Here is a 15,492-nt window from a genome sequence, read left to right on the forward strand (position 1 = left end):
GCAAGTATTATCATGATCAATGCTCAAACAAGCTATCATCTCTATTACGATAAAACAAAATGCAATCTTGCTTGTTTCTTATTCAACAAGTTGCATTTTTTTTGAAAAAAATCTTATTTTTAGCCATTGTTTGAAAAAAATCTCATTTTTAGCCGGTGACAGGGCTGAGGCCGGGGCCTCGATCACTTACTTATAATGTTCAGTCATAAAGTACTATTACTAAAATAAAAACCTTAATGAAGATAAAATTAAAATTTTGGCAATCCATCAAAAACCATTGGCTGTCAATTCCATGCGTTAGCTAGTTGATTTGATTGCTCGCCTTTGATTTCTTATTTTCCACGCTGTATATATATTATTATTATAACTATTATTGTTATAATTATATATATATATATATATATATATATATATATATATATATATATATATATATATATATATATATATATATATATGTATATATATATATAATTAAATTTAATATAAATGAATTATAATATATATATATATATATATATATATATATATATATATATATATATATATAAATAAATAAATATAGATATAATTAAATTTAATATAAATGAATTATAATATATATATATATATATATATATATATATATATATATATATATATATATATATATATATATATATATATTATAATTCATTTATATTAAATTTAATTATATCTATATTTATTTATATATATATATATATATATATTATAATTCATTTATATTAAATTTAATTATATATATATATACATATATATATATATATATATATATATATATATATATATATATATTATATATATATATATATATATATATATATATATTTGTCAGATCAGGTTATCCTGCTACTGGTAACATGTAACCCAGTACAATCTGCTTCATGTCCTGCTGCCTTGTAGGATACGCCTTTTTAGGCAAAGGCTAGGAGATGCCAACTCCGATTTAAAACACCCCCTGCCTTGGGACTCTTGGTTGAGTAAAGGCTAGAGATGGTGTCTCGATAAAAATACTCATCTTGGGCAGATGTTAAATGCACCCAGCTACTGTCTTGTAGAAGGCCTCCTAGGCAAAGACTTAAGGGGTAAACAGATTCTATCTGTTGACCAGCCTCGCACCCCTTCTTCATCTATTAGGCTGGCGCAGATGTATTTTTATTACATTGTTTCCAGTTTAGGATGTTGAATGCTGGATCTTCTTGACTCAATGCATGGGTTTGCTTGTGTCACTGTTTTTATGACTAGGCAACTCATTCTATTATCTCCTTATGAGGGTACAGCTCTAAAACTCAGTTTTATGGTTCTGAGGCCGGCTGGTAGTCAGGTTTCCCGAACTCTGTGGTAGCTCTCAGAGAGGCTGATTCCATCAACAGCTGAAAAATATCAAAGTATTAACAGTGCCATGTTGCGCATGGATGGTGTCCCTGTTTGTACTTTTGGTGTGCATTGCGGAGGCCACATTTGGAGCCCTTTGTTACGGCTTAGGGTTTATTAGTAGTAATAAGGCAATTGCTTGGGCTATTAAACGGTGTTCTGAGTACTATCTATGCTTTGAGTCAAGTTCTTCAATCTAATTTAAAAATGAATAAAGTACCAAAAACTATAAAACACAAAAAACCATCATCATCACCAAGTTCTCTAAACCTATCATTCACTAATATTCGTGGTCTTCGAAGTAACTTTTCTTCTGTTGAGTCTTATCTCTTGCAAAGTTCACCAGACCTACTTGCTCTTTGTGAGACTAATTTGAGTTCGGCTGTCTCATCTTGTGATCTTAGTGTTGATGGTTATCTTCCTCTGATTCGTAAAGACTCCAATAGCCACATGCTTGGCCTGGGCATTTACATTCGTAAGAATTCACCTGTTTGTCGTGAAACTAGGTTTGAATCCACAGACTATTCTTTCATGTGCTTTCGTTTAGCACCACTTCACGCTATTGCCTTTCTCTTTGTTCTATATCGATCTCCTTCATCTCAAGACTGTACACTTTTTGATGTTATTTCTGATCATATTGACCAAGCCCTCTCTCTTTATCCATCAGCTAATATAGTTGTTGTCGGTGACTTTAATGCTCACCACTCTGAATGGCTTGGCTCTAGTGTCAGTGACTCTGCAGGCATTAAAGCCCACAACTTTTGCCTTTCTCAATCCCTAACTCAAATAGTCAACTTTCCAACTCGCTTTCCTGACAACCCTAATCATTTACCTTCTCTACTCGACTTATGTCTTGTTTCTGATCCTAGTCAGTGCTCAGTTTCTCCACATTCACCCTTAGGTGCTTCTGATCACAGTTTGATCTCTTTAAAACTAATATCTCATTCTTCTTCATCACCTGAATACCCCTACTATCGAACCTCTTACAACTACAGTAAAGCTGACTGGGATTCTTTCCGTGATTTTCTTCGTGATGGCCCTTGGGTAGAAATCTTTCAACTTCCTGTCGACAAATGTGCTTCTTATATAACTTCGTGGATTCAGGCTGGCATGGAATCTTTTATTCCCTCTCGACGATTCCAGGTCAAGCCTCACTCTCCTCCATGGTTTTCCTCACACTGTGCTGCTGCGATTGCCAATCGAAACCGTTACTTCCATATTTATCAGCAAAACAATTCTCCAGAAAACAGACGTCTTTTCATTACTGCTAGAAACAACTGTAAAAAGGTTTTGTCTAACGCCAAAACCCGCTATTCTCAGGTCATGAAATCTCGTATCTCATCTCAAAAATTAGGCTCTCGTGACTTCTGGAGAATCTTTAATAATATCAATAATAAGGGCAAATCTATAATTCCACCTCTCTTGTATGGTTCAGACTTTGTCACCTCACCTAAAGACAAAGCCGAACTGTTTGCTAAAAACTTTTCATCAATATCATCTCTTGATTCCACTAATTGCGTTCTACCTGATATTGCCAACAAACAGGTTGATTCATTGCTTGACATTCATATCACTTCAGCATCTGTATCTAAAGTGATTTCCTGTCTAGACTCTTCTACAGCTTGTGGCCCAGACAACATACCTGTTATTGTCTTGCAGAAGTGTTCTCCAGAGCTGTCGTCTATACTCTCAAAACTATTCAACAAATGCTTATCAGAGTCTTGTTTTCCAGCCTGCTGGAAAGCCGCATCTGTTATCCCTATCTTCAAAAATTCTGGGGAGCGATCTGATTCGTCTAACTACCGTCCCATAAGTCTTCTTCCTATCATAAGCAAGGTTTTTGAATCTTTAATTAACAAACACTTAATTTCTCATCTTGAATCTAATAACTTACTTTCTGACCATCAATATGGATTTCGATCTTCTCGTTCTACAGCTGATTTGCTAACAGTAATAACTGACAGGTTTTATCGTGCATTAGATGAAGGTGGAGAGGTTAAGGCCATCGCTCTTGACATTTCAAAAGCGTTTGATAAAGTTTGGCATGCTGGTCTTCTCCATAAGCTTTCTTCTTATGGTGTATCCGGCAACATCTTTAAGATCATTGAATCCTTCCTTTCCAATCGTAGCATAAAAGTTTTCCTCGATGGACAACACTCTTCTTCTTATTCTGTAACTTCAGGGGTTCCTCAAGGTTCTATCCTTGGCCCTATACTCTTTTTAATTTACATTAACGATCTTCCAGATATTCTCACATCTAAGGTGGCATTGTTTGCTGATGATACTACCATTTATTCTTGTCGTGATAAGAAACCAACACCCTCTGATTGCCTGGAGGGGGCATTTGAGCTTGAAAAGGATCTCACTTCTGCTACAGCATGGGGCTCACAGTGGCTGGTGAACTTTAATTCAGATAAAACTCAATTTTTTTCAGCCAATCGTTATCGCAATAATTTAGATCTTCCTATATTTATGAACGGTGATGTACTCGATGAGTCACCTACTCTTCATCTTCTAGGATTAACTCTTACTTCCAATCTTTCTTGGAAACCATATATCAAATCGGTTGCAAAATTAGCATCTGCTAAGGTTGCATCTCTTTATCGAGCTCGCCACTTTCTTACTCTGGATTCTATTCTCTACCTCTATAAATCTCAAATCCGGCCTTGTATGGAATACTGTTGCCATATCTGGGGCGGATCTTCTAATGATGCCCTTTCTCTTTTAGACAAGGTGCAAAAACGCATTGTAAACATAGTTGGACCTGCTCTTGCAGCCAACCTTCAACCATTATCACATCGTCGTAATGTTGCTTCTCTTTCTCTTTTCTACAAATACTATAATGGGCACTGCTCGAAAGAGCTAGCGTCTCTTGTGCCATCTACTAAAATTCATTCTCGTGTTACTCGTCATTCAATTAAGTGTCATCCTTTTTCTGTGACTGTTCCTAAGTGCTCCAAAAACGCTTATTCGTCTAGTTTTTTTCCTCGAACATCAGCTCTTTGGAATTCGCTTCCTTCATCTTGCTTTCCTGATTCATATAATTTGCAATCTTTTAAATCGTCCGTCAATCGTTATCTTGCTCTACAATCTTCATCTTTTCTCTTACAGTAACTTCCAACTTTAATTAGTGGCTGCTTGCAGCCTTGTTGGAAGCGAAGATGTTTAAAAAAAAAAAAAAAAAAAAATATATATATATATATATATATATAAATAAATATAGATATAATTAAATTTAATATAAATGAATTATAATATATATATATATATATATATATATAATATATATATATATATATATATATATATATATATATATATATATATATATATATGTAAATTATGTTAGTGTATTTTATATATATATATATATTATGTTAGTGTATTTTATATATATATATATATATATATATATATATATATATATATATATATATATATATATATATATATATATGTTTCTATATTATTATTTTAATACTTACTTTTTGATTTTATGATTTAAAATTATTTCAAGGGACCTTTTTAACATTGATGGTATCTTGCGTAAATATCCTAACCGAGGTGTTGATCGTGATATCCACAAATGCAAGCAAAAAATTGCTAGATCTTTAGAAGTATATAAAAGTGATTCTGATCCAGGAAATGATTTTATTTATGAAATTGAACAGTTAGATCATTATAGAGATGAAGTTTTTTCTATGATAAAGGTAGGTTTTTATAAAATATTTTTAAGTAGTATATTAGTATAATAAATTAAATCCATCAGTTATTTTTGTTTATTTGAATATCACAAAAATGAATATTGTGCAATCCATAAAAGAAGAAAAAAATGTTTTATTAAAGTTTCAAATTATGTAAATTGTATATTGCCTTATACTTTAATTTCAATACTTTAATTTGTAAACTATCTATCAAATATAAATCCTATTGCACTATGATATATATTTATAATTTTAAACATGATTAGCTGTATTAATTTATGCATGTATATAGTTGAATATTTATACCAATATGCTAACAAATTTGGTTTATGTTTTATGCTCTTGACCTTGTATGTATTGAAATTTTATCAAAATTATAATTTACAAGCAGTTTTTAATGACAAGTTTTGATAGTTTACTTTGAGTCTGATTTTATTTTATAACAGGTAATGAAAATATTTCAGAAAGAATAGTAAGTAATGATAATAATAGCATTGTGGATCACATTGAAGATCACTAGCTAAATTAGAAAAATATCATTTAACTAATCAAGTAACATTGTTTTAATTGAAAGTCTTATTAATCAAATAACATCTCTTTAGAAGTGTAAAATCTTTTATGCTCTATTATCGTTGTTTTTAAATGTATGTGATAAAATCAATAACTTTTTTTTTAGTATGAAGATGGTAAAATTGATAAAAGAGAAATCTTTTTAACACCTACTGATATTTGTTGCAAGTTTACTATCTCTAATGTTCGGGTAAAATATTTAGTATAATTTTTCTAAGTTTTAATTACTATAGAAAAAAGTTTTTTCGGGTCAGGTAAGGTTTCTTATTTGTGGGGAAGACATCTTGTCTAGCTGAAGAGAAATTCTGATATAAATTGCCCAAAGTTGGGTAAGAGCAGAAGAAATACATAATCATTGGATAGTTATCTTTCTAGATTACAATTAAAATATTCTATGTTGATCTGCAAAACAGTTTAATGCCAACAAAAGCATCTAGTTATAAAACTTTGCCTAAACTTTTTTATAATATCATATTCAAATACAAGAATGGCTTTTCAAAAACTTGTCCAAACCACATGGGTGTTGAACTTGTGAATGTTAAAGTTAATATATTAGGGTGATCCAATCAACCAATTATTTGCAAGATATGAGTATAAATGAACAATATTTAGAGGCAGCAACCTCAAATGACATTAAAACAAATATTTTCTTGAAAGTTGGCGAAATGTCATATATTAATTTTCCCTTATAAATTGTGTATAATATAAGTTTTTTAAGTACAAACAACTAGAAAGAACTAAAAAAGTTTAAGATATTAAATATATGTGCTGTTTAAAATCAAACAGTAGTTTCTAATATTTATACCTAGAAAAAAAGATACCTAGTCTAATCTAGGCTAATAGCTGTTTCTGATTGAATAGGATACTTTTTCCAATAACTGGACAAGTAATGCACAGTAATTGAAAACTTTTAGGAACTTTACATTAGCTTGTGTTGCCTGGAACATAGCATTGGATGCCCAATGAAATAAGTGCTTAAAAAAAAGACTTTGCTTTTTCCTGTTTGATCCTTTCAAGAAAATTGAATATATTCGTAGAGCAACTTGTAACATTTTCATAACAGTTCAACTTTAAAATCCAAACTTTTGAGTGCATTTGCATATGCGCAATTATATTTAATAATAGCAGCATTATCTGTAAGATGGTGCAATAATAACAGCATTATCTGTAGACAGCCTAAGTTTTCAAAAAATATTACATATACTGAGCAAATGCTTTGATAGAAGACACCTTTATTTTATTATTTGGAAGTTTGTATTGTTAAATAAAGAGAATTATGTTATTAAAAGGAGCTCTTGACTCAAGTTAAATTTTTTTCCAAAGGCAAGTATAGGCCAATGGCAAAAAGTGTATAATGGACTGAATTTTAGTTTTTTTTTTTTTTTTTTTTGCAATTAAGCTGGTTTTTAAAAAGATAAATCTTTTTGGCATGATGGATTGCTTTCATTTCATAAAAATTAAATAAAGTTTTACTTTTTTAATTTTCAGTTTCAGAAATTTTCCACCCCAATGAAATAGGAAATGAAGAATAGCAGATTCTGAGAACAAAACTGAGGAATTGTCTGTTATATTATCTGTTATATATATATTTTGATCTAAAAATGGATACAAAAATTTAGTTTTAATCAAAAAATGATTGCAAAAGTTTTATAATTCAGTTTACTTCAATTGTGAAAGTTTCAGCTCAATTTAATGGGTAGTGTGAAAAATCAAAAGTTTGACTGAAAATGAACTTTATTTTAATGTAAAATTTATTTAAAATAACTTTTTATAACAGGAATCTAGCAAGTCTTGTTTTGAACTTTTTCTCTTTTAAATATTAACCATCATTCTGTATTAATTGATATTTCTTCAAAATACAGTAATCATTGTACAGTTTGCTGAAATGTGATAAGACATAGATAAGATTGCACCATTGGTCAAGAGTCCTAGTCTTTTTTTTTCATATTTCCAATGAAGCAAACTTGTATAAAAATCATTAGCCAAGTTTAATATAGTTGGTAATGTAACAAAATAAATTTTTAAATATAAGAGTAATTGTATATGAAATAAGACAATTAAAAAAGGTTAATCATTTGGGTTATTAATTCATTTTAATATATTGCATTTAAAAATTTACTTATTAATTATATTTGATAAATTTGTTTTATAAATTTCCAACTATCACTTGTGATACAAGTAGTTGCTGGATCTCATGCTACCTGAAACCACAAGTTTTGATTGCCATATGATGATTAAATAATAAATTACAAATAAATAATAAATTCTATACAAATTACATTTGTAACTTGAAAAGCACAAAAACTTATTTGAAGTTTTTTATTTACACATAAAAATTTTGTCAAACATGAAACAAAAATTGTTTATATGGTTGCTCTAGCATACTAACTCTAAGCATATTTAGTAGAAAAGTGAATTTTTATTTTGGTTCCAGTCATTTTAAAATATATTTTAATGGGAGTGTTAAATTTTGTGATTTTATAAATAGATAAAATAGATTTTTAAAACCCAACTAATGACATTGTTTAAAAAGTTTCTACTTCCATCCAATGACTTTCAAAACTTTTTCGATGTCCAACCAATGACATTGTTTGGAAATCTTTCAACATTCTTTAATTTAATGACTATTTAGCTTTAAAAAACTATTAATTAAATCAAAAATTGTTTAATATTATCTACTGGACAAGATTTTATCTAATTGCTACTTTTTAAAAACATAGTAACTGAATTCTTAAAGAAATTAATTATTCAAACATTAACTTATGAAATTCTCTTTGATACTTCAATTTGAAAATCAAGCTTGAGTCTTGGAAAAAAGAAACATTACTTGAATTTACAAACTGAATGTAAATAAAATTCTTTGTGCATAAAAAAAATATTTTTTATTAACATTGTTCTGAAATCATAAAACGGGTTATAAAATTTTTATTAGATTTCCCTATTGTGTTATAACTATATCTAAAACAAAGTTAAAGCAAAATATATTACTCATAAATGATATAGAATTTGTAGACATAGCGGAGCATAAACCAAAAGTCATAAAGTTAATTATTACATCAGTTTAAACTAAAAATGTGTGCAGAAGCATTGTTTTTAAGAGAATAAAGTATTGGACAAATACTCACTTTAAGTTCTTTTTTGAATAGAAGAAAATTTTCTGACTACTTACAACTTTGTTTGTCTGCTTTAAAGTATGAGTTTTGTTGAACAAGTAAAATTTTAAAAATGATTTTTTTTAATAAAGGAAATTTGTTTGATTACTTACAGCTGTTTTTTTTTTTTATATTTTAATTTTTTAATTTTTAATTTTTTATTTAAATGAGTTTTCTTGAAATGAGTAAAACTTGAAAATAAATTTTTTTTAATAGAAGAAATTTGTCTCATTACTTTTAACTCCATTTTTTTTAAAATTATGTTTATGTAATTAATAATGAATTTCCTTTAAATGAAAAAAACAAAAAATAATTTTTTAGTCATGTTTATGGCAATGTTCTTACAGTAACATTTGTGGTGTTAAAGTTCAAGAATATTTTGAAGGAAAAGGAAGAGAAATAAGAATACTCCGAAGAAATGAAAGAGCTGAGGTGAATATTAAGATTGACTTATATTGCTCCTAATTTTTTATATTCAGAATTGTTACTTTTAGTTAAATATTTTTATTATGTTTATTTATATAAACAAATAAAAATATTTAAGGTAATATAAAATATACCTGAATGTTTAACTATAAAAGTGTTGTATCATTTGGCTATGCACTTGTTTTTTGAACTTTTTTTTTTAAACTCATAACAAATTTTATCTGAAGAAAATTGTAATCTACTAATTATCTTAAGAGAAATTTGTAATCTACTAATTAAGCTTGAGTTACTAACAAAATGAATGAAGAATATTGAGATCATATTATGTTTAATTGTTGATTTTTCTGTTTAAGTTGAATTATTTTTCACAATTTAATATTTTTTTTACCTTTTTTTTTTTCACCTTTTTTTTTATTTTTACCTTTTCTTTCTTTTTCACTTTATAGATTTATTGTTATTGGTATACTCAATTCATTTAGATTTTATTTTGTGAATCGGAAGAGGAATGTGAATCTTTCTTTAGTTTTATGGAAGGTTATTATAGATTGTTGGTTAATCAATATGAAACAATACTTTATGGTATGTTTTTATGTAGCTTAAGTTGTAGTTTTACTTTAAATTAATAATCAGATAGTTCTATAAACTTATTAAATTTTATAATTGTATTATTCATTTTTAAAATCATTTAAAAAATTTTAATACAAGGAAAATTTTAATATATGGAAAATTTTAATATATAGTTTTTCTTGGTTACTTTTTAAGCTATATATTTTGAAATAATGACAACTATCATGCTTTTCTTGTCATTTTATGTTATATATAAAGTTGATATTTTTAGATACTAACAGCATTCTTAAAGATAACATGGTACATGGGCCTATCAGGTAAGTTGTCTATGTCTTAAAAAAAACAAAGAAACAAACAAGCTACAAGATTATCATAAATATTTTTGCCCTCTTACCCCCTTTAGTTTATCTAAATTGGTTTAAATTCATAAACGAAAAAAACTTGTTTTTCTAATTTAAAGAACTTTTTAGGAAAATTAAGATCATAAAATTATAAAAAATAGACCTTACATATTAAAATAAATTTAAATTTATTTTAGTATTTTAGGCCTTTAAATTAGATAAAATTATTATATTTCATGCAGGAAATGTTGTAATCAAGTAAATTGTTTTCAAAGAAATAAAACATTAATATGACATCTTATTTAAGTCAAAAAATAAAATTTGAAACTCCTTTGTAACTACTTTGAAAAACTTTTACAAAATTAGATAAAATCTAATAAAAAGAAATATTTTTGCATATCTAATGATGCAATAGAAGTTTTAAATACAATTTTTTAATGTTTTTATATATAAGGCAAAGGATTGTTCCCTTGAATTTTTTCTTCATTTCAACTTTGAAATTTATTATGTTTCTAGTATCAATATTGAAAGTGCATTCTTAAAATTGAGAATCTAAAAAGTTATAAATTAGTGGTAGCTGATCTTGGTCTATCAAAACTTTTAAAATTGTATACAGAAATATTTGAGCTTCCAGTTGCTTTACTTTTACAGGCTTCATTAAAAATAGTTCATTGTCTCAGTAATTTAGATTAACAGATATTACATCATTATTAAAGGTTTTAGTGTTATTTTATAGACTTATTTACTGCTATGTTCAATTCTAGTGCATTTATTTTTAGAGGTTTTTTTCAGAAATCATTCAAGAAATCAATAATCTGACCCTTGATTTGTAAAATAAATTTTGTGTACTACATATCTCTTTGAAACAACCAAACATAAAAGTTATTTTTTTAACATAGTGGTTGTCTGAGTTGTAACAAACAAAGAAAGTTCCTCATGATTGGAAATGATGGTTATTTTATTTATCATAAGGCTAAAATATGAAGCAGCAAGTGAATGATCTTTAAATTGTATAAATATTCTTACAAATGTATCAAGTGTAAAATGTTTCTCTAGTAGTAAAGTGTTCCTCCATCTCAGGTTCACTTCAAGACTCTTCAGGTTTCTCAATTACTTCTGCATTTATTTTGGTTGTTGGTTTGTTACAACTTGTTTTTAATTTATGTTCTAGCATTTTTTTTTAATATGTGCAGCATTAACTGTTTTTTATCTTGTCACCAAAAAATTTAATTTATAAGTTAAGGCATTCTTATTAGGAAATAAAGGAAATTATATGAATATGCCTTGCAGACAAGACAAAAAAATTGTTTTATACATTCTTTATATGTATATTTTGATTCATATTGTTTATTTTTTATACATTGTTAATTACATTGTTATATTTGTCAGTGACCACATTTTTGAGTTTGTCATTCAAAATGTTTGAACATAGCTAGAAAAAGTTAATATTTAACTTATGAATCAGTATACTTACACTGAAGCATAAAAATTAGTTTAAATATATATACTGTTTAAAATTTCTTAATTTATATGTTGATAAATTTAAAAATTTTAAGCAATAACTTGTTAGGTTTCTTGGTTTTTACACTAGTAATGGTAAGAAACAAAATTGAAGTAAATTACTTTTTTTTCTGTACTTCCTATTTTTTAATTACAGTCAAAAAGTTGCTGAAAATATCATAACAGCAAAAGGGATAGAAGAAGGAAATTATTTGTTTCGTGAACACTGTCAAAAGTACTTTTTCTTTGTTTTATCATATGTTTCTTATAATGAAACAATAAAACACATTGAAATTGAATATTGTCAAGAAGATTCTGAGCTTGGCTACTATCTTTTGAATGGAACAAAGTACCCATCACTTAATGTACTGCAAAACAGTTTCAAAGATGCAAAAGTGAAGGTTTGACATATTTTGATATAAAGAAGAGTTTGTTTTTGTTAAGCCACCAATCTACAATAAAAAAGTGTCAAAGTAAATTTTACGAATGTCAAAGATAACTTGAAGTTTTTTTTTATAGGATGAACTAGGTGTTGTCCTTAAAAAAAATTACGTACCAAGACAATCTGGTTAGTTAATTCTTATTATATATATATATATATATATATATATATATATATATATATATATATATATATATATATATATATATATATATATATATATATATATATATATTTATATATATATATATATTTATATATATATAAATTTGTTGCAATAACATTTTATTTCTTTTAACTAATTTATTAAACTTCTTTTTTACAAGGAAATATTCCATTTTACATGGAACCAGGACATATTCTTCATAATATTACAAATAAGCGTAACATAGCATTATCAAAATTACCTGCTGCACCTCTTTTGCTTGGTTCAGATCAGTTAAGATGTGAACAATGGATAAAAAAGGTCAGAATGAGAAGCTATATTTAGTGATTGTCTATATGCTGAGATTTTTTTTATAGATTTTTTTAAAGTAACAAATTTATATTAGAGTTTGGAGTTTTATTTTGTGTAACAAATTTCTTTATATATATATATATATATATATATATATATATATATATATATATATATATATATATATATATATATATATATATATATATATATATATATATATATATATTTTTTTTTTTTTTTTTTTTTGAGTGAACAAATATTTATTTTTAAGGGAGCTTTTGGAGATGTTATGAAGTATATTAAAAAAGATGAAAATAAATCATTGGTTTTGAAAAGATTTATTGATATTCCTGCAGAAGTAATATAATTTCATTTGTATTTTTTAAAAATTTCATCGGAAATATTTTTTCTATTATGTTTTTAGCACAAACTTCAAGTACAAACAGTTTTTTATTATTTTTTAGGAACAACTATTACTTGGTTATGATTAATTATGATATGATTTATTGTATCTATTTTTATTATATTTGTATATTATATTACATTTATTTATATTATACTTATAATAATTATTTTAAGATGATCTTTTTATCAGGCTTCAAAATTTTTATTTCTAAAGTTTGCAAGATATTTAAACACTCTTATTTAAACAATCTTATTTTAAATGTTCACCGTAAACGCGTACGTAAGGAAATAACAGTTAACTCTGAAATACGTCACAACTTTTTTACAAACAGAGTAGCGAATTCGTGGAACAATCTTCCAGATGCAAACTTCGGTCGATCTTTTTAAAGCTCATTAAAATGGGTTTTTAGATAAAAATCACTAACTTATTTAAAATGTTTAATGTAATTACCTGCTTATACTGCGTATAGCAGGACTTGTATTCATGCTCTGTTCCAGGAGTTATCTTCTTGCAGTAAATGTTTACTACTAAACTATACTACTATATTTAGTATTATTCCTATTTTTATTTGTGCATTTGTATTGAATGCTTTTGCAAATTATAAAAATAGGATGTCTACGGGATTGATTTATTTGACTGCTTGCTTATGAAAAGTTTCTAGTAAACTTAAAATGATAACAAAGTAAAATTATATAAACAGTTTAGTTTCAAGTCGCCAATCATTAATTAATTCAGAGAATAATTTTTAACCAATTATTAATTAATTCAGAGAACAATTGCATCAGTCGCTACAAACCATCTGAAATGTTTTCCAAAATTTTTAATGGTTTAATAGCAAAATAACAGAAAAATAAAAAAAATTTCCAATGATGCAATTAAAAAAATGAAAAAATTTGCCCAAATTAAGTTTTAAGGGTTCAAATACATGTTATTTTAGGGTATTTCACTTTTGTTGTCATATTGGTTTTAGTATAACTCAGCATGGACAATTTTTAAAAAAGCTGATTTATTATCTATATAATAATATAGATAAAAAATCAGCTTTTTAAAAAAATGCCCATGCTGAATTATTCTGAAACTTTTGATCTTTTGAGTTATTCTGAAATTTTTTATCTGGAGATATGACCCTACAAAAAAACTATAAAAAATTATGGTGTTAACTTTGTGACGCTATTTGTTGAACCATAAACTAAATTCTAGGCATGGTATAAAAGTTGTATTAAATAATTTACAATCTGCACCTTTTTAAGAATCCAGGTTTTTAAGTTATATTACCTTTTCATTGCAAAATTATAGAACCCCAAAAATACAATTTTTAGTTACTGACTGATTTTGAAATTTGGGTAAGCCTTACAAAAAGTACCACAAAATCCAAAATAACAAACATTGTGACCAGAACCTTTGACAAATATATATATATATATATATATATATATATATATATATATATATATATATATATATATATATATATATACACATATATATGTATATATATCGTTCATACACATATATATGTATATATACACATATATATCGCTCTATTTGAAATAACTTTTTAATATTGAGCACTCTTTTAGGAATATAATTTTTGTTTTATTATTATAATACAAAACAGCCTTAAATATCAATATATATATATATATATATATATATATATATATATATATATATGTATGTATGTATGTATGTATGTATGTATGTATGTATGTATGTATGTATGTATGTATGTATATATATATTTTTTATATATATGTATGTATTTGTGTATGTATGTATGTATGTATGTATGTGTATATATATATATATATATATATATATATATATATATATATATATATATATATATATATATATATATATATACACACCATTGGCTGGTCCCTATTTATTTTTCCCATAAAATGTAACATGTTTTTTTTTTAAGAGTAATTAAGACCAGAAAAAGTTTACAAACTTGATTATATACATTAGAATTTTTTTCTTATTTAGCATGTTAATCTAGTTGCTCAATCTTTAATGTGTCTACATGACCATAAGCACATTGTCCAGTTTGTTGGACTTTCCTTATTGGATAATGGTTTAATGTTAGCGTTTGAGTACTTGGAATTAGGAAATTTAGAAAACTATTTACCAAAGTCAAGGTAGTCTATCAACATTTGAATGTAGCTTATGATTTATAACTCATAATTTCTTTAGAAATTTTTTTGGTAAAAGTGCTTTTTTATTAAAGTTACTGTAATTTAGAGAAAGTATTACATATGGGTTGCTGCTCAAGTATCTTGGTCAGTTGGGTGACGCAGTAAAATTTCTTCATTCAAAGGTGTTTTTAAATTATTTGCTCAAAATATGTTATTGAAGTGTTCATATTTTCTATTTTGTTCATATATAATTGTTCATATTTCAAAATAAGTTATGAAATTATTTATATTTAGTTGTTCAAAGTATGTTATTAAATTGTTCATATCAAATTGTTTATAGCTATTCCTTAAACAATAAAAGTTACGCTCCACTAGGTTGGTAAATCAA

General features: G+C 26.4%; 1 protein-coding gene across 2 annotated transcripts in view; it reads left to right on the forward strand.

The window, feature by feature from the left end:
- Nucleotides 1-15,492, forward strand: part of LOC100199166 (uncharacterized) — a 70,117-nt gene that overhangs the window by 20,309 nt on the left and 34,316 nt on the right. For both annotated transcript variants that reach the window (XM_065805952.1, XM_065805953.1), the window contains exons 4-14: nt 4,913-5,105; nt 5,776-5,859; nt 9,143-9,253; nt 9,727-9,826; nt 10,086-10,131; nt 11,813-12,056; nt 12,175-12,223; nt 12,424-12,563; nt 12,829-12,915; nt 14,956-15,107; nt 15,211-15,286. In XM_065805952.1, coding sequence (XP_065662024.1) covers nt 4,913-5,105; nt 5,776-5,859; nt 9,143-9,253; nt 9,727-9,826; nt 10,086-10,131; nt 11,813-12,056; nt 12,175-12,223; nt 12,424-12,563; nt 12,829-12,915; nt 14,956-15,107; nt 15,211-15,286 — 1,282 coding nt within the window. The remainder of the gene's footprint in view (nt 1-4,912; nt 5,106-5,775; nt 5,860-9,142; nt 9,254-9,726; nt 9,827-10,085; nt 10,132-11,812; nt 12,057-12,174; nt 12,224-12,423; nt 12,564-12,828; nt 12,916-14,955; nt 15,108-15,210; nt 15,287-15,492) is intronic.

Source organism: Hydra vulgaris, chromosome 09 (assembly GCF_038396675.1).
Source record: "Hydra vulgaris chromosome 09, alternate assembly HydraT2T_AEP".
Taxonomy (NCBI): domain Eukaryota; kingdom Metazoa; phylum Cnidaria; class Hydrozoa; order Anthoathecata; family Hydridae; genus Hydra; species Hydra vulgaris.